Source organism: Syngnathus typhle, linkage group LG5 (genome assembly GCF_033458585.1).
Source record: "Syngnathus typhle isolate RoL2023-S1 ecotype Sweden linkage group LG5, RoL_Styp_1.0, whole genome shotgun sequence".
NCBI classification, from domain to species: Eukaryota; Metazoa; Chordata; class Actinopteri; order Syngnathiformes; family Syngnathidae; genus Syngnathus; species Syngnathus typhle.
In genome coordinates, this window is record NC_083742.1 from 14,116,040 (window position 1) to 14,133,910 (window position 17,871).

The following is a 17,871-nucleotide window of genomic DNA, read 5'->3' on the forward strand; positions in this document are numbered from 1 at the left end:
GGGGTCGCGGGGGCGTGCTGGAGCCTATCACAGCCGTCATCGGGCAGTAGGCAGGGGACACCCTGACCCGGTAGCCAGCCAAGCGCAGGGCACACAGAGACAAACAACCAGTTGCACTCGCACTCACATCTAGGGACAATTTGGAGTCTTCAATCGACCTACCAAGCATGTTTTTGGGATGTGGGAGGAAACCGGAGTGCCTGGAGAAAACCCACGCGGGCCCGGGGAGAACATGCAAACTCCACACATGGAGGGCCGGAGGTGGAATCGAACCCGCAACCTCCTAACTGTGAGCCGGACGTGCTACCCAAGTGCGCCACCGAGCCGCGAAGGCATAAATAATAAATAAATAATATGAGTGATGAATAAATAATAAACAAAACCCAATGAATAAGAGGAGCAAAACTGAGCCAGTGTGCATACAGCAGACAGTAAGCATAGCGCAAAGTACAGGACGCTACGCAGAAAGGGGGAGCGAGTTCAGGATCCTAACAGCCTGGAGTATGAAGCTGTTGGTGAGTCTGGTGGTGCGGGAGCGCAGGCTACCTCTTCCCAGAGGGCAGAAGATCAAACAAAGAGTGAGCGGGGTGATTCACATCACATCTTTTTTTTTTTTCTTTATACGTGTGCCTTCAAAGGGTATGATAGATGCAGCCATGTGCGCAATGTTTTATTTGATCAGAAAACCCATTTTAAACATCCTTATTCAACAAATGCAATATGCACAAAAACAACAACAACCCAGCCTTTCAAAGTAAGCTGTAGCAGACGTGTGTGACGTCATGCACGATGTGATCATGACGCCTCTGATCCACTGGTGAAATGTTGCCATGATTAAAAGTAACTAATCTAATTTCATTTTCATGCATTTTCCAAGCAAAACCTATGAGCACATTCTTCCAAAATAACAGTATTTTATTTTTATTTTATATAACTCGTTCTATAAAAAACCCAGAAGGATTTTACAATGCCAAAATACAGGCGGCAAAGTTTTATTATCAGCGGAAACCGCAATTTAAATCAATGCATCGGTTTACCCATCTGAAGCGTCACTTTGCCAGTGACGTCATCAGAGTGCGCCAGGTTGTGGAGCTGGCGCCATTCTAACAGGCGTGTGTCCCCCCATCTACCTGCCGGAGTACCACTAAACACAGCTTTACTTGCAATTGACCTACTTCTGTATTTTCTCATCTGCAGTCAATCTTTTAGGTGAGTCCCGTAGCATTTTCTCGAAAATGTGTCGTTTGCTGATTTTAGATGATGAAGACATTATTGGTGGCTAAACGTGCATTGCCTTCATCTTATCTGCTATTCAATAAGTTTAGCTCCCTTGTTAGCCTTAAAGTTAGCTTTGCTGTTTCGCATATTGTGTGATTTGATCAAATGTCATTACCCTCTTAACGAGTGACACCAAAAGAGGCCCCTGCAAAATGCCTATGCGAATAAGCCTCCGCTATCTGCAAATCATTACATGACTATGATCTGGTCAATCGCGGCTCATACATCAGATTTAATCGTGATTTTAGTGTATGGTGATTTGATTAGAAAAGCCAAACGGTCAGTTTTAGGTGGCCTGGGCTGAGAGGCCCGTATTTGGGATCTTCAATGGCATGGCTAACAAGCTTGGACACCGTTTGTGGCTTGACAAGCGGTGGTCTTGTTGCTAATGTTTGACAGCTGCACAGCATAAAAGGATGACATCTGCATGTGTCAATGTGATGTAGGAATAAACAACAAAGTGTAACTATGAAATGCATGTAGGGGTGCAGGCTAGTAGATAGGCTTGATCAGGTGGTCGTATGTGAACTGTGATACTGTTAATCTTTTTTTCAGTGGCTTTCTTATCTTAAATTGAGACAGAGGTGGTATTTGTTGTTGTTGTTCTTTAATGTTTTCTTGACGTCATAATTTAAAATACAAAATAAAATGATCAAGATCTTTGTCCATGTACATCTGTGCAGTTATGTTCACCTAAAATGTATAAACACAATTCAAGCTTTTTTTTAATTTATTTGATCTGGTATGGCGCCGTGAGTGGCTGCCTCCCAGCAGTGTTCTCTCTTTTCCTCTTTATTTCCTTCTTTTCTCCTTTTTCTTTTTGTCTTTTTGTCCGTTCGGCGATGCTGGTGCCTTCTACCGCACCTCGGTATCTCTTCGGAGCGGACATTTTAGTTTGTTTTTGTTTTTTTCTTCCTGGGACCGGGATCATCGGTTGGGCCGGCGTAACTCTACGACGGCTTCCTGCTTATCCGGCCAGTGATGACCGGGTCCCTCGCCTTGGCCTTGCAGCCGCATCCCCTGTGGGGAGTCCGCTTCCTCGTGCTCGTCGGGACCAATGGCTTTCGCCATGCTAGCCCCGTGGTGACCATCTGCACGTGCCCCGGCTGGGTGCCCAGGACGCTGCTCACACGTTTGCCTGCTTTGTGATGTTTTCACCGATTCACAACCACGGTCCATTGGGCGCCGTCGAACTGGACTGCCCTTACACCTGTCGATGGACCCGCGGAGGCTATTTTGTGTGTTTTGGGGTGTTCTCTTTTATTGGGGGTGCTGGTTGAGAGTTGGTTACGAGAGTTATTGAGTTGCGCTCATGCCATCCGTGTGTCTTTTGTATTATTAAGATTAAGACGGCGGCGCCCCAGTCGGCTGCGGCTGCTACGGCTCTCGACGTTCCTTTCCTTTGTTGAGAGCCGTATGCGACGAAATTTTGTTTTGTGTGCACCGAGTGCTTACATAATGACAATAAAGTCTGTCTAAGTCTACTTCATAATTACCCCCATAAAGCACATGAGTAGCCTGTGAACCTGTTCTAAAAATAGCTCACCAGTGATGGGACATTGTGTATTCCTAGGAAGGCTAAGACATTGGGACAGTGCTTCTCAATTCTTTTCTGTTATGCCCCTATAGGAAGAATAATATATCCCCCCAACTAAGTGATTACAAGTAGTATCGTTTGTCTATAAAATTGTAATGCATCCTAATTAACGTGTTTCCAAGCAGACCTGCCCTACTATTGGAGAAAAAAAAGAAGTAATAATATTATTAATAATAAATATTAGTAATAATACAGTAATAATTTAGTAATAATTAGACTTTTTGCAATCAAAAGGAATCTTTTTTTTCCAAATGTAGATGTGTATTTAAAGACTTTATTAGGTGTTATTTGTAATTAAAAACAAATATTTATATGTAATTAATGGTGAGAATGTTTCAGATGTTAACCACACCATCACCTGTGATTTTTTTTTCAATCAAATTTAATATTGTTGTTTAATTGTTATTTTAATTATATTCTTTTTTTACATTATTGTCTTAATATACACAATATTGTCTATATTAATATACAGTAATTTCAGATAGGACTGCTAGCACCCTTGCTAATGATCATGCCAAATCACCTGTAGCTCTTAATAGTTCCATTTAAAAATGTACTATTTAATGCACGCACTTGTGTGTTACTCGTGTACTGTGTCTTGTCACCGTGGGATGGAGAAAACGTAATTTCGATTTCTTTGTGTGTCTTGGCATGAAGGAATCGACAATAAAGCTGACTCTGACTCTCAATGTTCCAGCATTCCAGCAAAATATCCCTTTCAATGTCAACTACTCTCCTGAAGATGGCAGTGTTGCTCAATGCGAACTCATCTCCTTGCCACCCTCCGCCAAATGGACTAAAGTATTGGGACAAGCGGTCATTATAATGGATGGAATCTGGCCACTTCTTTATGTCTGGAACAGCTGCCGCTGGTGGAAGAGTAAACCATTTTGACCCAAACTGTTTCCACATGAGTGGAGGCATACAATTGTCCAGAATGTTGCGATCAAATCACACTTTAAGGTCCAGTAGAACTAATAGTCGTAATCCCGCCTCATTATAATTAATTGACCTAGAGGCATGTCTCAAAATTCTTGTCCACACACTGTTGCGCCTGCAACATTGCAGCCTGTTAATATTCATTAATATTAAATGTTTGGAATTAAGTGATATTATATTATTATTATTATATTAATATTCAACTGATCTTGACTTCAGATTCCTCACAGAATGAGGCAGGGGAATTTAAAAAAAAGCAACCCCTCTAGGGTTGGTAACCTTCACAGGTTTTCACATTCTTCAAAAAAGACATCACTCCCTAACTACTTTACTATTAGGCACGAAAGTCCCATTATTGAAAGTGACGGACTCATTCATTGTCTTTTAAGCTAAGTGAAGATGATTGTGGACCGGAGAGGCTTGAACACAATTGAAAGCAGTAATGGAGACAATGACACTGTGCGTGTTGAGGTTAATGGCTTGGTTTGCCTTAAAATGGGGGCAAAATATTTTGCAATTCAATTTGTTCCGTGACATGTTGACTTCCGATTGAATTTCATTTTAAAACAATTTCTCCCATAGGAAACAATGGAGAGGGAATTGTTGTGTGTCACTGACTAAAGTGTTGTGAAACTTTTCTTTTAGTTTTTTTCTTTTTAAGTTTTCGTTATTTTCATGATTATTTTACAAAATAGTATTCTTTCAGTCCCTGTGAAAATAGTGAAAATAAAAACGTCTACCAAAGTCGGAACTTTTACGCAGCAAGAGCATTGAAACGTCTCTGTCTGTGTTCCTTTCAGGTATATCCAGCTATGGATATAGACGGTGCCAGTTCGGTGGTGCTGAAGACGTTAACCCACGCCACCAGTCAAGACACGACTGTACTGAAGCCCGCCGAGGAGCAGCTCAGACAATGGGAGACGCAGCCGGGCTTCTACTCTGTCCTCTTGGTGGGCAAGAATTACATTTGAGTTCAATATTTCTAAACGGCTCATTTGCTTTAGACACACGGTTTTTTATAATGCAGGAAATATGGGGTGATTATGGAGCTGCATTGAGACTCAAAATGTGATGTATATGATTAAGTCTCAGGGCTCTTGCTGACTGCCTTGGATTATTATTATTATTTATCCATGGCGCGCCTCAGCAGTCTCGACCTCTCTCGGGTTTCAGCACACCATAAGTTACACGTAAGGTTTTATCGTAATATTATTTATTTGAATGAATACAAATTTTGTATTTTCGGTTGTAATAGTTGCCTCGAGTGATGTCATATTTATGGATAAATACTTTCAATTAGGACTGTCACAAATAAATCGTTTTGGAATGGATTATCCGATCACACCGTTGATTCCTTGTTTGGCTTCAGAACATCTTCAATAACCATATGCTGGATGTGAACGTGAGATGGCTGGCAGTACTCTACTTCAAAAACGGCATTGACAGATACTGGAGAAGAGTGGCCCCTAAGTAAGTACATGTTTTTGACTTTTGAATGCCTCCCTTGCTGTTATCTCCTTTGCCGCTCTCTTTATTTCTCTCGTTCATCTTTGTTTTGGTTCCAGTTTCCCGTTACAGCTCGCCTATGTGTATTGTGCCTTTATTACCGTCTTCACTACTACAGCTTGTGTCTTCCCTCCCTGATTATTTATATATTTCGGGCTTTTTGTCTTTTTAATGCATGCTGATCCGTGTGGCCTCTGTGCTTCCACCGAGCCCCGTGTGTCTTAGGCTACTTTATGAGATGACTCTAGTTGGATTTGAATGAAGCATTGCTCCATAAATCCACAGGACAGCGGCTGGCCCGAGGTCTTTGGTTCTGCCTCAGCAATCTTTGTGTTAGGCCACTTTGTTTCCCGCTGTTATTTCCTTCTTCTCAACCGTCTCCTCTTCCTCCCTTTGACCAAGTTTGTTTTGCAGCTGTCGGTAGTTTAGTGAAGTCGCTTTCATTTTTTAGAGTGCTGTGTAAGGATTTTTTTGGGCACCGTGTAATCTGATTACCTTTGGGCTCATTGCCATGAATTGAAGCGTGATACGGCGCGATGAATGTGGTGTCACGGTATGAAGCGCAGGCCACGTTATGACTCTGTTGCACCGCGTTAATAAGTGCATCTGACAACGGACTCGGAAAAAAAATGGTGTTGTAACAGCCCCATTTGTGAGATTGTTTTGAGCACAGTCTGTGCTGGCACACCGGAATCAACTGATTGTTCGTCTTTATCCAGCCATTGATTTTTCTACAGCACTTTTCACCTCCGGTTGCCCAATGCCGATGGATATTTGAATCTTTTGCTCATTGCCAGCATGCGTGTAAATCCTCTTTTAGTGAAGCACATACCGAGGCGTCGTAAATTGTCGCACCCTCCATGTGTACCTCCTTCTCCTCGCTCTGACTGCTCAGTGATGCATCGCCGTGATCATCCAGCACTCCCTCTACTCCAGTAAGCTTCAGCTGCAGCTAAAATCTACAGCTTAATTTTCTTTTGGTATGTTTTGCAAATTCGTTGCACAAAACAGCAATGGTAAGAGCGTCAGTCGCAATTTTGAAGATGTTTAATGGAGGTAGAGGATTTACAGAATGTTGGCAACCGGCTGGTGTCATTGCTATGCAAGGATTTGAGTAGGATAGCATCTTAGTAGACGTCTTCATATTTCTATTTGGACGTGTATATTTCAAATCAAGTGCGAAAGATTCTTCCAAGAGTTTGGCAGGGTTGCTGTTCTCACAATGCAGAGGCTGAGCTCTGCAAAGGGGTGCCATCTCGCAACTCGCATCTCTCAGGGATTAAAAACACGGCATATTCTTTGCGCTGTCGGATGCTATTCCTTCCTCTAGCCTGAACATGTTTTCTCTGTGCGTCTGTTGCCAGCGCTTTATCAGAGGAGGAGAAGACCACGTTACGTGCTGGTCTCATCACAAACTTCAACGAGCCTGTCAATCAGGTTAGTGGTTTCACTCCACTCTGCTGAAATCACCCCTGCCTCACAGAGAAATCCTGCTTTTATCAAATTTTGATTACTACATGCTATTTGTAGCAGGTAGCATATGTAGAACACTGATTGCCATCCATGCATTTACATCGGCCTGAGCTGACCACAGGTCGGAGGTAGGAAGCGAGGCTCGCCGACGTTTGCCGTTCTCACGGTTCTTGTGGGAATTAAAACATGCAGTCAGATAGAAAAATGTCAATGCAAACTCGTCCATCCATCCATCCATCCATCCATCCATCCATCCATCCATCCATCCATCCATCCATCCATCCATCCATCCATCCATCCATCCATCCATCCATCCATCCATCCATCCACAGACCAATTCACTCACTCACTCACTCACTCACTCACTCACTCACTGTAGCATTTAGCGGGGTCGTTAGTAAACGATGCGTGGCTCATTCTGAACTGGTCACTACGCTGTGTATTTTGTTTTATGGGGATTTTTAAAAATAAACATGACATTAGTGGTGGGCCACTGTTTATCATCATGAAAAGTGATTTTTCTAAAGGCTTCGACCTATGGTTGCATGATCAAAGCTATACTTGGGTGCGGGGGGTGGGCGGGTGGAAATCAGGTTGCCGCGATCCTTCTGGAGATGACAACAATACAACGATTCTGATTGCGACCACGGAGGAGCTCTTTGAAAGGCTGAATATGCACTCAGCCATTCAGGATTTCTCTTGCTGTCCACTGGCCACAGCTGGCAGGATGAAAGGCATGAGAATGAAGTCATTTGCACTCTTTGCCAACATGCCGTGTAGCCTAAAGTACCTCCTGACGCTATTTGAAAGATAAGACGACCCAACTTGCTGCCTCCAGGTGCGGATACGAGCTGGGAATTTTTTATGTTCGTGTCCTATAACCTGAATACCCCCTAAAGTTGTACAGAATTCGCTGAACAAATATGCCACTATAGTTACACCTTAGAATCATGCTCATGACACTTAATTTTTTTTTCAAGAAGGACTAGAATCAACAAGACAGGTTTGTAGAATGTGTAAGAAAAATAATTTAGGTGGCATGGAAGGTGGCCCTGACTGGCAGCTAGCATTCCGTTCTCTACTGCTTGCTTTTCCCTGAAGGGCGATCCTTAAACATTAGGACTATTAGTGTCCATACGGCAGGCTGTTTAAAAACCATATGGCGCCGCCGCGCCGCAGTCGCACCTTCTCTTTTGCTAACCGAAACCGGACTGACCGCTCGATTTTTTATTTCCCAATGGCTTAGTGTGCTTTTGGAATGAAATAATCCATTTATCAAGGTTAAAGTAAACAAACACCTGCAAGTAAAGGCCTCTTAGACCAATCTGACGTCAGTTGGGAAGTTGGCCGGTCCTTGGCGAGCGCCATCTGCTCACGTCGGGGAGGCGCGGGTCGGTTTTCGGCGGCGTTACAATTAATCACTCTGATTAGCTGTTAGCTTGTATGTCAGTTTACGAGACAATAAGCAGAAATGATGAACCAAGGTACCTTCCGATATTATGGATGAAAATTCATGTTAGAACCTCAGGAAATTATTTGACCGGTCTCCTAAAATTGATTATGTTTGACTTTGGAAGTGCAACTCTTGTTATAAAAAACCCAAACTATTTTGGCAGAAGTGTTTTTAAGTGATCTCTCCCAAGGATTGTTTTTTAACTAAATGCACTGGCACATCCCTCCTCTGCCATTTCATGCTGTTTGCCTGCGGTCAAACTCTTTTCCGTGTGTGTGTCTGTGTGTGTGTGTGTGCGTGTGCGCGCGTTCGTCTGCTTTGCCAACAGATAGCGACCCAGATCGCGGTGCTGATAGCCAAGGTAGCCCGGCTGGACTGCCCCCGGCAGTGGCCAGAGCTCATCCCCATTCTGCTGGAGTCTGTCCTCAAGGGCCAGGATGCCCTGCAGCAGCACAGAGCGCTGCTCACCTTCTATCACGTTACCAAAACACTCTCGTCCAAACGTCTGGCACAGGACAAACGGCTGTTTCAGGACGTAAGTCATCAGCGGCCTCATTTGCGGACACATTCTGTCTCTTAAATAGTTTAATTTAATGTCCTCTCCCCGCTGCCAATGTTGAAGTTTGTTTTCAACGCAGAGTTGCCTGTAGGTGGTGCTGTTTAGCTGCTGTGTGTCTGTCAAACGTGAGCTGAATATATGCGTGCGCTTTTATCCAAAGTAATGCTCATTTTGTTGAAGCTCTGATTCTGAAGATCTGAAGATTTTCTGTTGAATGCCATCAAGTCTTTTCAAGAACATAAGACTAAAGCAAAAAAAAAAAAATGGAGTTGAAGAAAAAAACTTTGTGTTAGGGCAAAGAAACGATCAAAAAGACTAAGCAAAGCACGCCTGTACTCCCCCAGTTTTGGAAGCTTCCTACAGCTCCCTATCCTTCTAATCTAGCATTTCTAGTTTTTTTTTTTTTTTTTTTACAAACTTGAATCATCGACGTGTATCTACCTCAGGCCACGATTGCTGCTGGATTTGCAGTTTCTCTCTCTGGAGTCTCCTTTCATTTGTTGATGAATATTTCTGTCTTTGCATTTTTAATGTGCATGGTTATCACCTTCTGAAGTTTGCTGTCATTTTCCTTTCAACCTTGTTTTTCCCTTACCTTTATCTTTGACACTTTGACTTCCTTTCATGCATGATTGCATACTTTTTGGACATTTTACCTTTTGATTTGTTTAGTATATATGCTGGAAGTCAATTACTTAGCACAACTTGGAGTTGACAGAGAATAATTGGCATCAGAGCACCAAGTATTCTGAAGATGCCAAAATGTTTAAATAATGAAGTGTCGTCAGGATTTCCCGCAGAACTGTTCTGTGACCATTAAAAAAACGTTTAAATAAACCATTTAACATCTTTAGTTGTCAGAAATGTACAAACAGATGTTAACCACTATTTAATAAAAGTAACAAACTAGAACAAAACGACGCTACCTTGGCAGAAGAGGAAGCTTTGGCTTGATTCGACCTGAATGAGCCTTTTTTGCATCCACTTGGTTTTTCTGTGAATGTATTCAGCAATGCTCGGGCCCTACGCCCCATTGCACATGTATACATACTTTTATTGGAATGAAAATCAAAACCCAAAGCTCATTACCGTGCTCTGGCTGATTGTCTGAGGTAGTAAGCCACACGAGGTACCTACCCCAGCCGTGCTTCTATTTGCCTTTGATCATCCCATTTTGTTTTACTGGAGTATGTGCTTTCCTGGAGAAAATATAATTGCCCAAATAATGTTTTGGGAGTAAGAAAAATAGCCAGTCCATTGAGACTTAAATTAGCGTGGTGACTCTCGAGGTCCTTATTTTCTCCCTACTTGTCTTTTTGAGTCTGCTTTGTTTGTTTATGTGTCACTTTTAGTGCAGGAGCTTCTCCAGCCGTGTGATTATATTTCATGATGTGAATGTTACTCAAAGATCCATTCAATGCGCTCACTGGCGTGTTGTTCAAAATGTCCACTGATCCAGAATGATTTGATCAGTGTGTGATTGACTGTTTTGTGTGTGCGTGTCAGCAGTTGGCGTCGGGCATTTACAGCTTTGCCTGTTCCATGTGGAGCCACCACACGGACCTCTTCCTCCAGCAGATTTGTGCCCGTGACGAGACGGCGGCGATGGCATCGCTGGAGAAAACCCTGCTGTCGCTTAAAGGTAGTTGGCACGATGATGCGAACGCCTGCACCACACACACGAGGAACACTTATTGGTAGGTGTAAATTGAGCTGTAATATGTCCTCAAAAGTGATGAATAGCTAGTTTTGAAATTAGACTAGTAAAATTTTTTCAAATACCGTTTTTTTCCGTGTATAGTGCGCAATATTTTACTAATTTATTGTCCTGAAATCTGGGGTGCGTATTATACATGGGTACAAAGAAAAAATTTTTTAATTTTTTTTTTTTTTTTAATTTTTTTTTTTTTTTTTTTAAATAAAGTCATGGTACAACAAAACCAACAACAGGACTGACCGACAAAGTCGTGGAACAAAAAGACAGGGTGACATTACCAAAGACAGGAACAGAATGACAGTAACACATGCAATGATCCAACGGTGAGCGAGGGGCAGACAGGACTTAAATACAAAACACGTTACATCGATTGAGGTGACACAGGAAGAGCGGGGTGACACGAACAGAAACTATGGCAACCTAGACACATAGCAAAACTGGGGACGAGACATGACAAATCTCCCCCGAAATAAAACTCACCTTTCTTCTTGTTTGTTGTCAATCGCGCATCGCATTCAGCCATCCTGCCCAACACACTTAGTAAAATTCATAATTGACGACACATCGTTTGATGCGATGGTGCAATCCTCGATGGTGTGTTATTGTCAAATATTGTTTGTTTTTTAATCTCCATCGCGGACCGGACATCATACGGAGGCCGCCATTACAGATGCGCAGAACGGTTGCGCAAGACACGTCAGCTATATAAAGAGCGAGAGTTCAGTTCTCCACCTATTAGTTTCAATTCACAGTTTAATTAGCAGTTTCAATCAGCAAATAACAAAATGCGTATTACAGGTAATATTTTATTTCACAACACTTTGCCTTGTTCCTTTCGTCTCTGCTGTTCATTTCAAACACGCTCCATACGACCGCAATGCTCTTGTATCAGACGCTCGCTCGATCACCTGCGAGTTTGCCGTCTGTCACAATGTACCCTACACAAATCCGAAACATTTGTTGCGGCTCCGAGTCACGACGAGGGGCAAGTTTTGGTTTCCAAGGTTGTTTTTATTCTTCTTCAACGTCTCTCCCATACAGAGCTGCCTCTTCCCCTGCGCAGGGAGCGCGGTGGTGCGTTTAGGGGCAGTCGGAGAAATCAACGCCAACAAAAAAAATGACATCCAGCCTAGTTAAGACCATACCAAAGACTTTAAAAATGGGACCCATTGCCTCCCTGCGTGTGTGACGATCTTTGGGACTTAAAAAAAAAAAAAAAAAAATTAAAAAAAAAAAATCATAAAAATTGGGTGCGTATTATACATGGGTACAAGCTTTTTTCCAGCATCAGCATGCCATTGTTAGGGGTGCGTACTATACATGGGGGCGCACTATACACGGAAAAAAACGGTAGTTTAAAAAGATGAATCGTAATAAAAAATTGCCAGCAACATTTCTATTTTAAAAAAGTGGACACAATTTGTCATTTTAGTAATGACGCACAATTTATGAAATGATCTAGCCGGCCGTATTTGGCCCCCAGGCCTTGAGTTTGACATCTATGCCATGGAGGCTTAAAAGTTAATAAAAACTTCTTTTTTTTAAAAAATTGTTTTTATTACATAATGTAAAACAATAGCAATGGGACAATCATAAAGACAGTCCAAACAGTAAATTGGGGCGGTAATTGAGCTATTTAATTCCTAAGCTCTAAATTGACATAAGATGCCTTCCATAATTATTGCCACCCCTGGTTGGTTAAGATGTGTTCAAAGGCTTAAAATGATGTCAAATTTAAGTGAAACTTTTATAAGTCGACGTCGTTTACTTGTATGTCTATCGTGTAATATGTCTTGTCACCGTGGGATAGAGAAAACGTAATTTTGATCTCTTTGTGTGACAATAAAGCAGACCTTGACTTTGACATGAGATTCATAAGATTCTTAAGTGCTTTGAGGTCATAGTCAGTGGTATGTATTCCGTTTAAACATTCAGAGGGAAAAAAATTGGCGGTGCATTAGTCATTCGCAGTTTTTCATCATTCACCACGAGGCTCAATCGCCATCCCGCAGATAGAAGAATTTTAAGTACTTGGCTGTGCTTTGTGGAACCCAATCAAGTTGACGATTCAGTGGAACCTCGGATAGTAAAGACGATTAAAACAATAAGTAGTGTCTTTTATGCAGAAGAACTTTCACGGGAGGTAGAAATTGGGATTTTGTTAAAAAAAAGACGCAGAGGAAATTCTTTTTTCACTGCATCATGAATAAAACATTGGAAATGGTATAAAAAATATTTCCTCCCCCTCAGTACTACGCAAGTTGACCGTCCATGGATTCCAAGAGCCACAGCAGAATATGGAAGTGATGGTGAGTGTTATCACTTTTTTCTTTTTGCTTAAAACGCACATATTTCCAGGAAAAAGACATTTCAGCATTTCTATATGCTTCATTTAAGAGTTCAGCGTGCAAAAAATGTGGATAGCCATGGTGATTTGAAATGCCCGCAGCTATCTATCTCTGTGTGTTCAAAGAGCCCAGAGTTTTGTTTGAGTCCCTCTCCAACTGTCGCCATAAACAAAGTCCAAATCCATAAAGCTATTTCATTTTTGCATCCCATCAACCACCTTATGACCCCGAGTCTTTTTCTCCTTTTGCTTTCAGGGCTCGCACTTGAAAATAACAAACGTGCGCATTTCTCCTCTTTTTGAACTGCAGCAGCTGCTCACTGTTCAGTCGGGCGTTTTTTTTTTTTTTTTTTTTTAAACAAATTCAGTGACGCCTTTTAGGTTGAACGCTCTAACGATAACAATTAGTTTGTGCCCAATTAGATCTAATTTCTGCCAGCAAGTTTTAAAACACAAATGCCACCAAGCTCCATTTAGGAAAAAATTGACACGTCTAACAAACTGTTACTTGAAACTCTCTTAAAATGGAGGTTTAATAATAGAATATTGTCTGCCATTTTGTTTCTTATTAACTGGCTGCCAATGTAGCTTCGACTGTGCTCGAAAGGGTCTAAAATATGTTAATAATGGAGAGCAGTTTATTAAACAGAAAGTTGAAAGTATGATCTAGTCCAAGCGCATTGTCAAATTAGCCGTCATCACATCTTTAGTTGTTAAGCTTTGAATGCGTTCATCGAAACATGCTTAGCCATTTATGGTGACAGACTTTCTATTTTTTAAGTTACTCCTTTATTTTTTAGTTTGCAGTCCTACTTGGTCACCTTGTAGAGGCCAAAGCCTTTAAAAAAAAATAAAAAAATAAAAATAAAAATATTTAATCGCTGATAATCACTCAGTCTGCACAAATGAGTTAAGTTCTAGCTAGAAGGGACAAGGTCTTACAGAGGCTGTAACTCTTACATTAAAATGTCATTTGCCTCGAGCTAGTTATTCCAACTCAGCGGGCAAACATAATGGCTTTAGAGTTAATATTTCATGTTCAGATTGGATTTACATGTTGTAGCTCAGGCTAGTTGCTGTTTTAGTTTGCAATACCATTTTCACTCGCGTTCATTCGGCGTCCTCGGATTTCCTTTGAGATTCTCCGAAGTAAGAGTAAGCCTTCAAACGGACGTTTATTTGTGTTTTTTGTCACGACGTGCTACTTCTAACCAGTTTACAGGTCTTCCACGGTCAAAGCTGCCTGATATTATGTCAAGTAGAGTTAGCAAATAATAATGTTGGCCTTAGTTCTGAATGAGGCAGTATTTTATTCCACAGTCTCCGGTTTTATACAACCTTCCAGTTTATTATGTGAAGGTTATTATGTGACCTTGTAGACTTATGCTAACAAGAAAATACAGAAAACTTTTGTCGTTTGATATTTGGTGTGGTTCCAGCTAATTGTCTTTTTTTGTGGTATTATTTTAAGTGGAAAGCCAACTGTACCAGTTAAGGCAGGTCAAGGCAAACCAAGTTGTGCCGTGCAATGGAGAGGCGGCGTGAAGCCACTGCTTTTTATTTTCGAATGTCGTCCGCTATCGCATAACTGCAAATTGGACCGGCCACCGCAATAAAAACCTCTCCTCATGGGAGCAAATGTTCTTTTGTATATCACAACAACAGTTCCACAATCTGCTGTTATTGCATTATTCTTTCGTTTATATAAAGTAATACCGTAAAGCACAGCTCAATCGCCTCTCTGCTTCCATTTGCAGTTTATAGGCGGAGTTTCTTTTTTCTTAGGCGCTTGTGTATCTTCCCAATCGGTTAGCCTCTGTCACTATTGTCTTATCATAACTCCGCCTAATAAAAAAATCGATACAGTGGCAATCTTTTTCTCATCACTCATCCCCAGAGGTTCCATTTAATCGTCAGTCAAGTGCGTTTCACTCACCAAGCTCAACAAATGACATGCCATGGAAGTCGTTTTCATCATCCCCTACTTTCTTTTCATGAAGCCCACCTCACTTGACTCCTTTTTTTTGGGGGGGGGGGATCTATGAAGGTGTCCAGGCTGTGGGTGCGAGGTGGCTGATTAATGACGCCACCGTTGACCTCATTGCTCAACACTAATGCAGATCTTAACAGACTGCATCTCCATTTATCAATCCATTTCTTTAGTCACGGCTACCCCCGGGCTTCGGAAAATTGATTCTCTTTCATCCTGTGTGCGACTGCCACCGCTATTTATCCTCCTGAGTGGAGAGGCAGGTGTAACTTTGCTTAAATAGTGAGCACCTAAACTGCAGAAATGGCGGCAATTACATCTGTTTTCCTTTTTAGGGTTTCCTGAATGCTGTGTTTGAAAGGCTAAAACAATTCCTGGACTGCTGTGAGTACTTGGCCTCTCTTCCTCTGTGAGATATGAACACTTTTGAATGAAAGTCACAAAGAAAGACTCCAAAGTTTGTGACGCTAGTATTAGTAAACTAGAGAAGTCAAGTTTCTGAGAAGAAAATTAAGTAGGTCTGCACACCTCATTAAAGAATCCCTTACATTTGTTTTCCTGTAAATTTAGGCCTGAATTATCCGTCTATTTTCTATGGTTCTTTTTAATGAACTATCTTCCACTTTCCTTCGTTTTCTTCAGTTTTTCTCATTAGGGTCGCATGTGAGCTGGAGCCTATGCCAGCAAACTTTGCTTGAGAGTTTGGGCACGTCTTGGACTAGCCGCCAGACAGTCGCAAAGCACATATAGGCAAATTAGCATTACAGTCATTATTATTTATAAGTATGAACCATTGATTATCTTCACTTCATGTATGGAATGTGGGACACAGAGAAAAACCCACATGACGGGAGGTGATTTGAACCCCTGAACTGTAAGCATGTTTGTCCTTGAACCAGGTTGTTGAAAATGACAGTGGTAATTCACACGCCGTGTTTCTTTCAATTGTGAACAACGGCCTCATAACTGTAGGTTCTTGGCCTAGCTGCAAGTACACTCATCTTGACACTTGTGTGAAATCATTTTGATGGCTGCGATGTCAGAAACAGTCGAGCCGAGCCGCCAGCTCCGACTCTTAAACAAAATTGAATTGTCACAGTTTGTGCTTTCTCCCGTCAATCAAAAATCGCCACAGATGTCTTTGGTCCATATGGTGCTCACTAATGAAACAAGGGGCTCCATCAGACCACTGTCACAAATTATGAAAGTGTTTGCTTTGAATTGATTGGTAAAACAGTCCGCAATATGCTGTTGCAATCGTCCAAGCATTGTGTTTAAGGGTTAAGGTTTAATTACTGCAACATGACAATTATGAATCATTAAGACTCCAGATGTCATTGCCCAACTGTCTTTTGATTGTGGCGTCGTTTTAGGTCGACAAATCGATACAGGCAGCACTTGTAGGGAAAAGCTGGAAAAGACGATCATACTCTACACCAAAGTTGTGAGTTCAAGGAAGACAAATGGTAGTTGATAAACAGACTAGTGAGATCTAACTGTACTTTTCTTCTCTTTTCCTTAGTTGTTGGATTTCTTGGAGTACCACCCATGCGCATTTATACCTCTAATCCAGTGCTCGCTGGAATTCGCCGTGAGCTACGTGTTCACGCCCGTCGGAGAAGGCGTCACCTTCGAACGCTTCATCGTCCAATGCATGAACCTCATCAAGATGATTGTTAAGAACGACGCCTATAAACCTGCCAAAAATATTGAAGGTGATTCCGTCCAACATGTGTTTGAGATCACGCTCACGACACCCGTAAAACCGAGTTGAGCTGAATATAAGTTTGTCTTGATGGTCCCATCTTCCTTCCACACAGGGCAATTTTGTGAGGCGCAAGGGTAAAGAGCCTTAGGGCATTTAGCAGAAAAATATTGGCTGTAGCTATTGTGACATATTTTTTTCAACCCGCGACGTCAACCATGTAGACAGACAGCAGGTCTCTTGTGTATCTGCGAGTATGACAGGTCCACAAGTAGCGTAGCGCTAATGAAAGCAAAATAACAAATGGCTCTATTGGCGCACTGATCATATATTTTAATGTGCTGTTTGTAATTAGTGTTATGAATAATGATGTTGGAAGTGACTTCTTCCCGCATTGGTGCACTCTGTAATAATAATAATAATTATCATTGTGAGTTAGGAAATGTTGGCAGGGACAAAAGATAACATGCCAACTGGATTTCAATATTTACTAATGGCTTCATTGTCCTCTCATTGTAGACAGTAAACCAGAAAATCTGGAAGCTCACAAGATCAAGACTGCTTTCTTCACACACCCCACACTGACTGAGATCGGACGACGACTTGTCTCCCACTATTTCCTTCTCACGGAAGAAGAGCTGACCATGTGGGAAGAAGATCCGGAGAGTTTTGGTAAACATCAAATGAATCCCGCAACTCCCTTGTGACCAAGAGTCTAATTTTAATTATTGATAGAATTAACAGATATTTCCGTTCCTGTTCATGAATATATATGATTAATCCTACCTCTCAATTACACGTCTCACATAATAATTGCATGACTTTCATCATTTAAAACCCTGCACGATGGACACATACAGTACATTTGCAATTAAAACAACTTGGAAATCAACCATTTTGTTCAACTTAGGAGGTTCCATTGCATCAAAATGAGTAAAATCATGATTAGCTTTGAGCTCAAATGGTGGAGTGAATGGGTTGAGAGAAACAGAGAAGCTTTGAGCTCAAACGGTGGAGTGAATGGGTTGCGAAAAACAGAGAAACTTTCCAAATGAAGGCTTCTCCATGTCATTGAGCACCATCTGAGTCCCTCTCAATCTCCCCTCTGCAGCTGTTGAGGAAACGGGAGGCGACTCTTGGAAATACAGTTTGAGGGTGAGTAAAAACTTTCTGATTTTGAGATGGAGAACTCTTTCCATGTTGCTTCTTCTACTTTAATATATCACCAGTGTATTCCCTGATAATATTAATCATGGCAAAAGTTTACTGCGGACAAAAAAAGTACACTCGCAATCTAGTCAACACAA

General features: G+C 41.6%; 1 protein-coding gene across 2 annotated transcripts in view; it reads left to right on the forward strand.

Annotated features, from left to right (window-relative positions):
• Nucleotides 1-1,068: 1,068 nt before the first annotated feature.
• Nucleotides 1,069-17,871, forward strand: part of ipo11 (importin 11) — a 53,832-nt gene continuing 37,029 nt past the window's right edge. For both annotated transcript variants that reach the window (XM_061278753.1, XM_061278754.1), the window contains exons 1-12: nt 1,069-1,209; nt 4,615-4,764; nt 5,184-5,284; nt 6,685-6,757; nt 8,575-8,781; nt 10,315-10,447; nt 12,773-12,831; nt 15,195-15,243; nt 16,233-16,303; nt 16,382-16,574; nt 17,084-17,236; nt 17,676-17,719. In XM_061278753.1, coding sequence (XP_061134737.1) covers nt 4,627-4,764; nt 5,184-5,284; nt 6,685-6,757; nt 8,575-8,781; nt 10,315-10,447; nt 12,773-12,831; nt 15,195-15,243; nt 16,233-16,303; nt 16,382-16,574; nt 17,084-17,236; nt 17,676-17,719 — 1,221 coding nt within the window. In that variant the 5' untranslated portion in view covers nt 1,069-1,209; nt 4,615-4,626. The remainder of the gene's footprint in view (nt 1,210-4,614; nt 4,765-5,183; nt 5,285-6,684; nt 6,758-8,574; nt 8,782-10,314; nt 10,448-12,772; nt 12,832-15,194; nt 15,244-16,232; nt 16,304-16,381; nt 16,575-17,083; nt 17,237-17,675; nt 17,720-17,871) is intronic.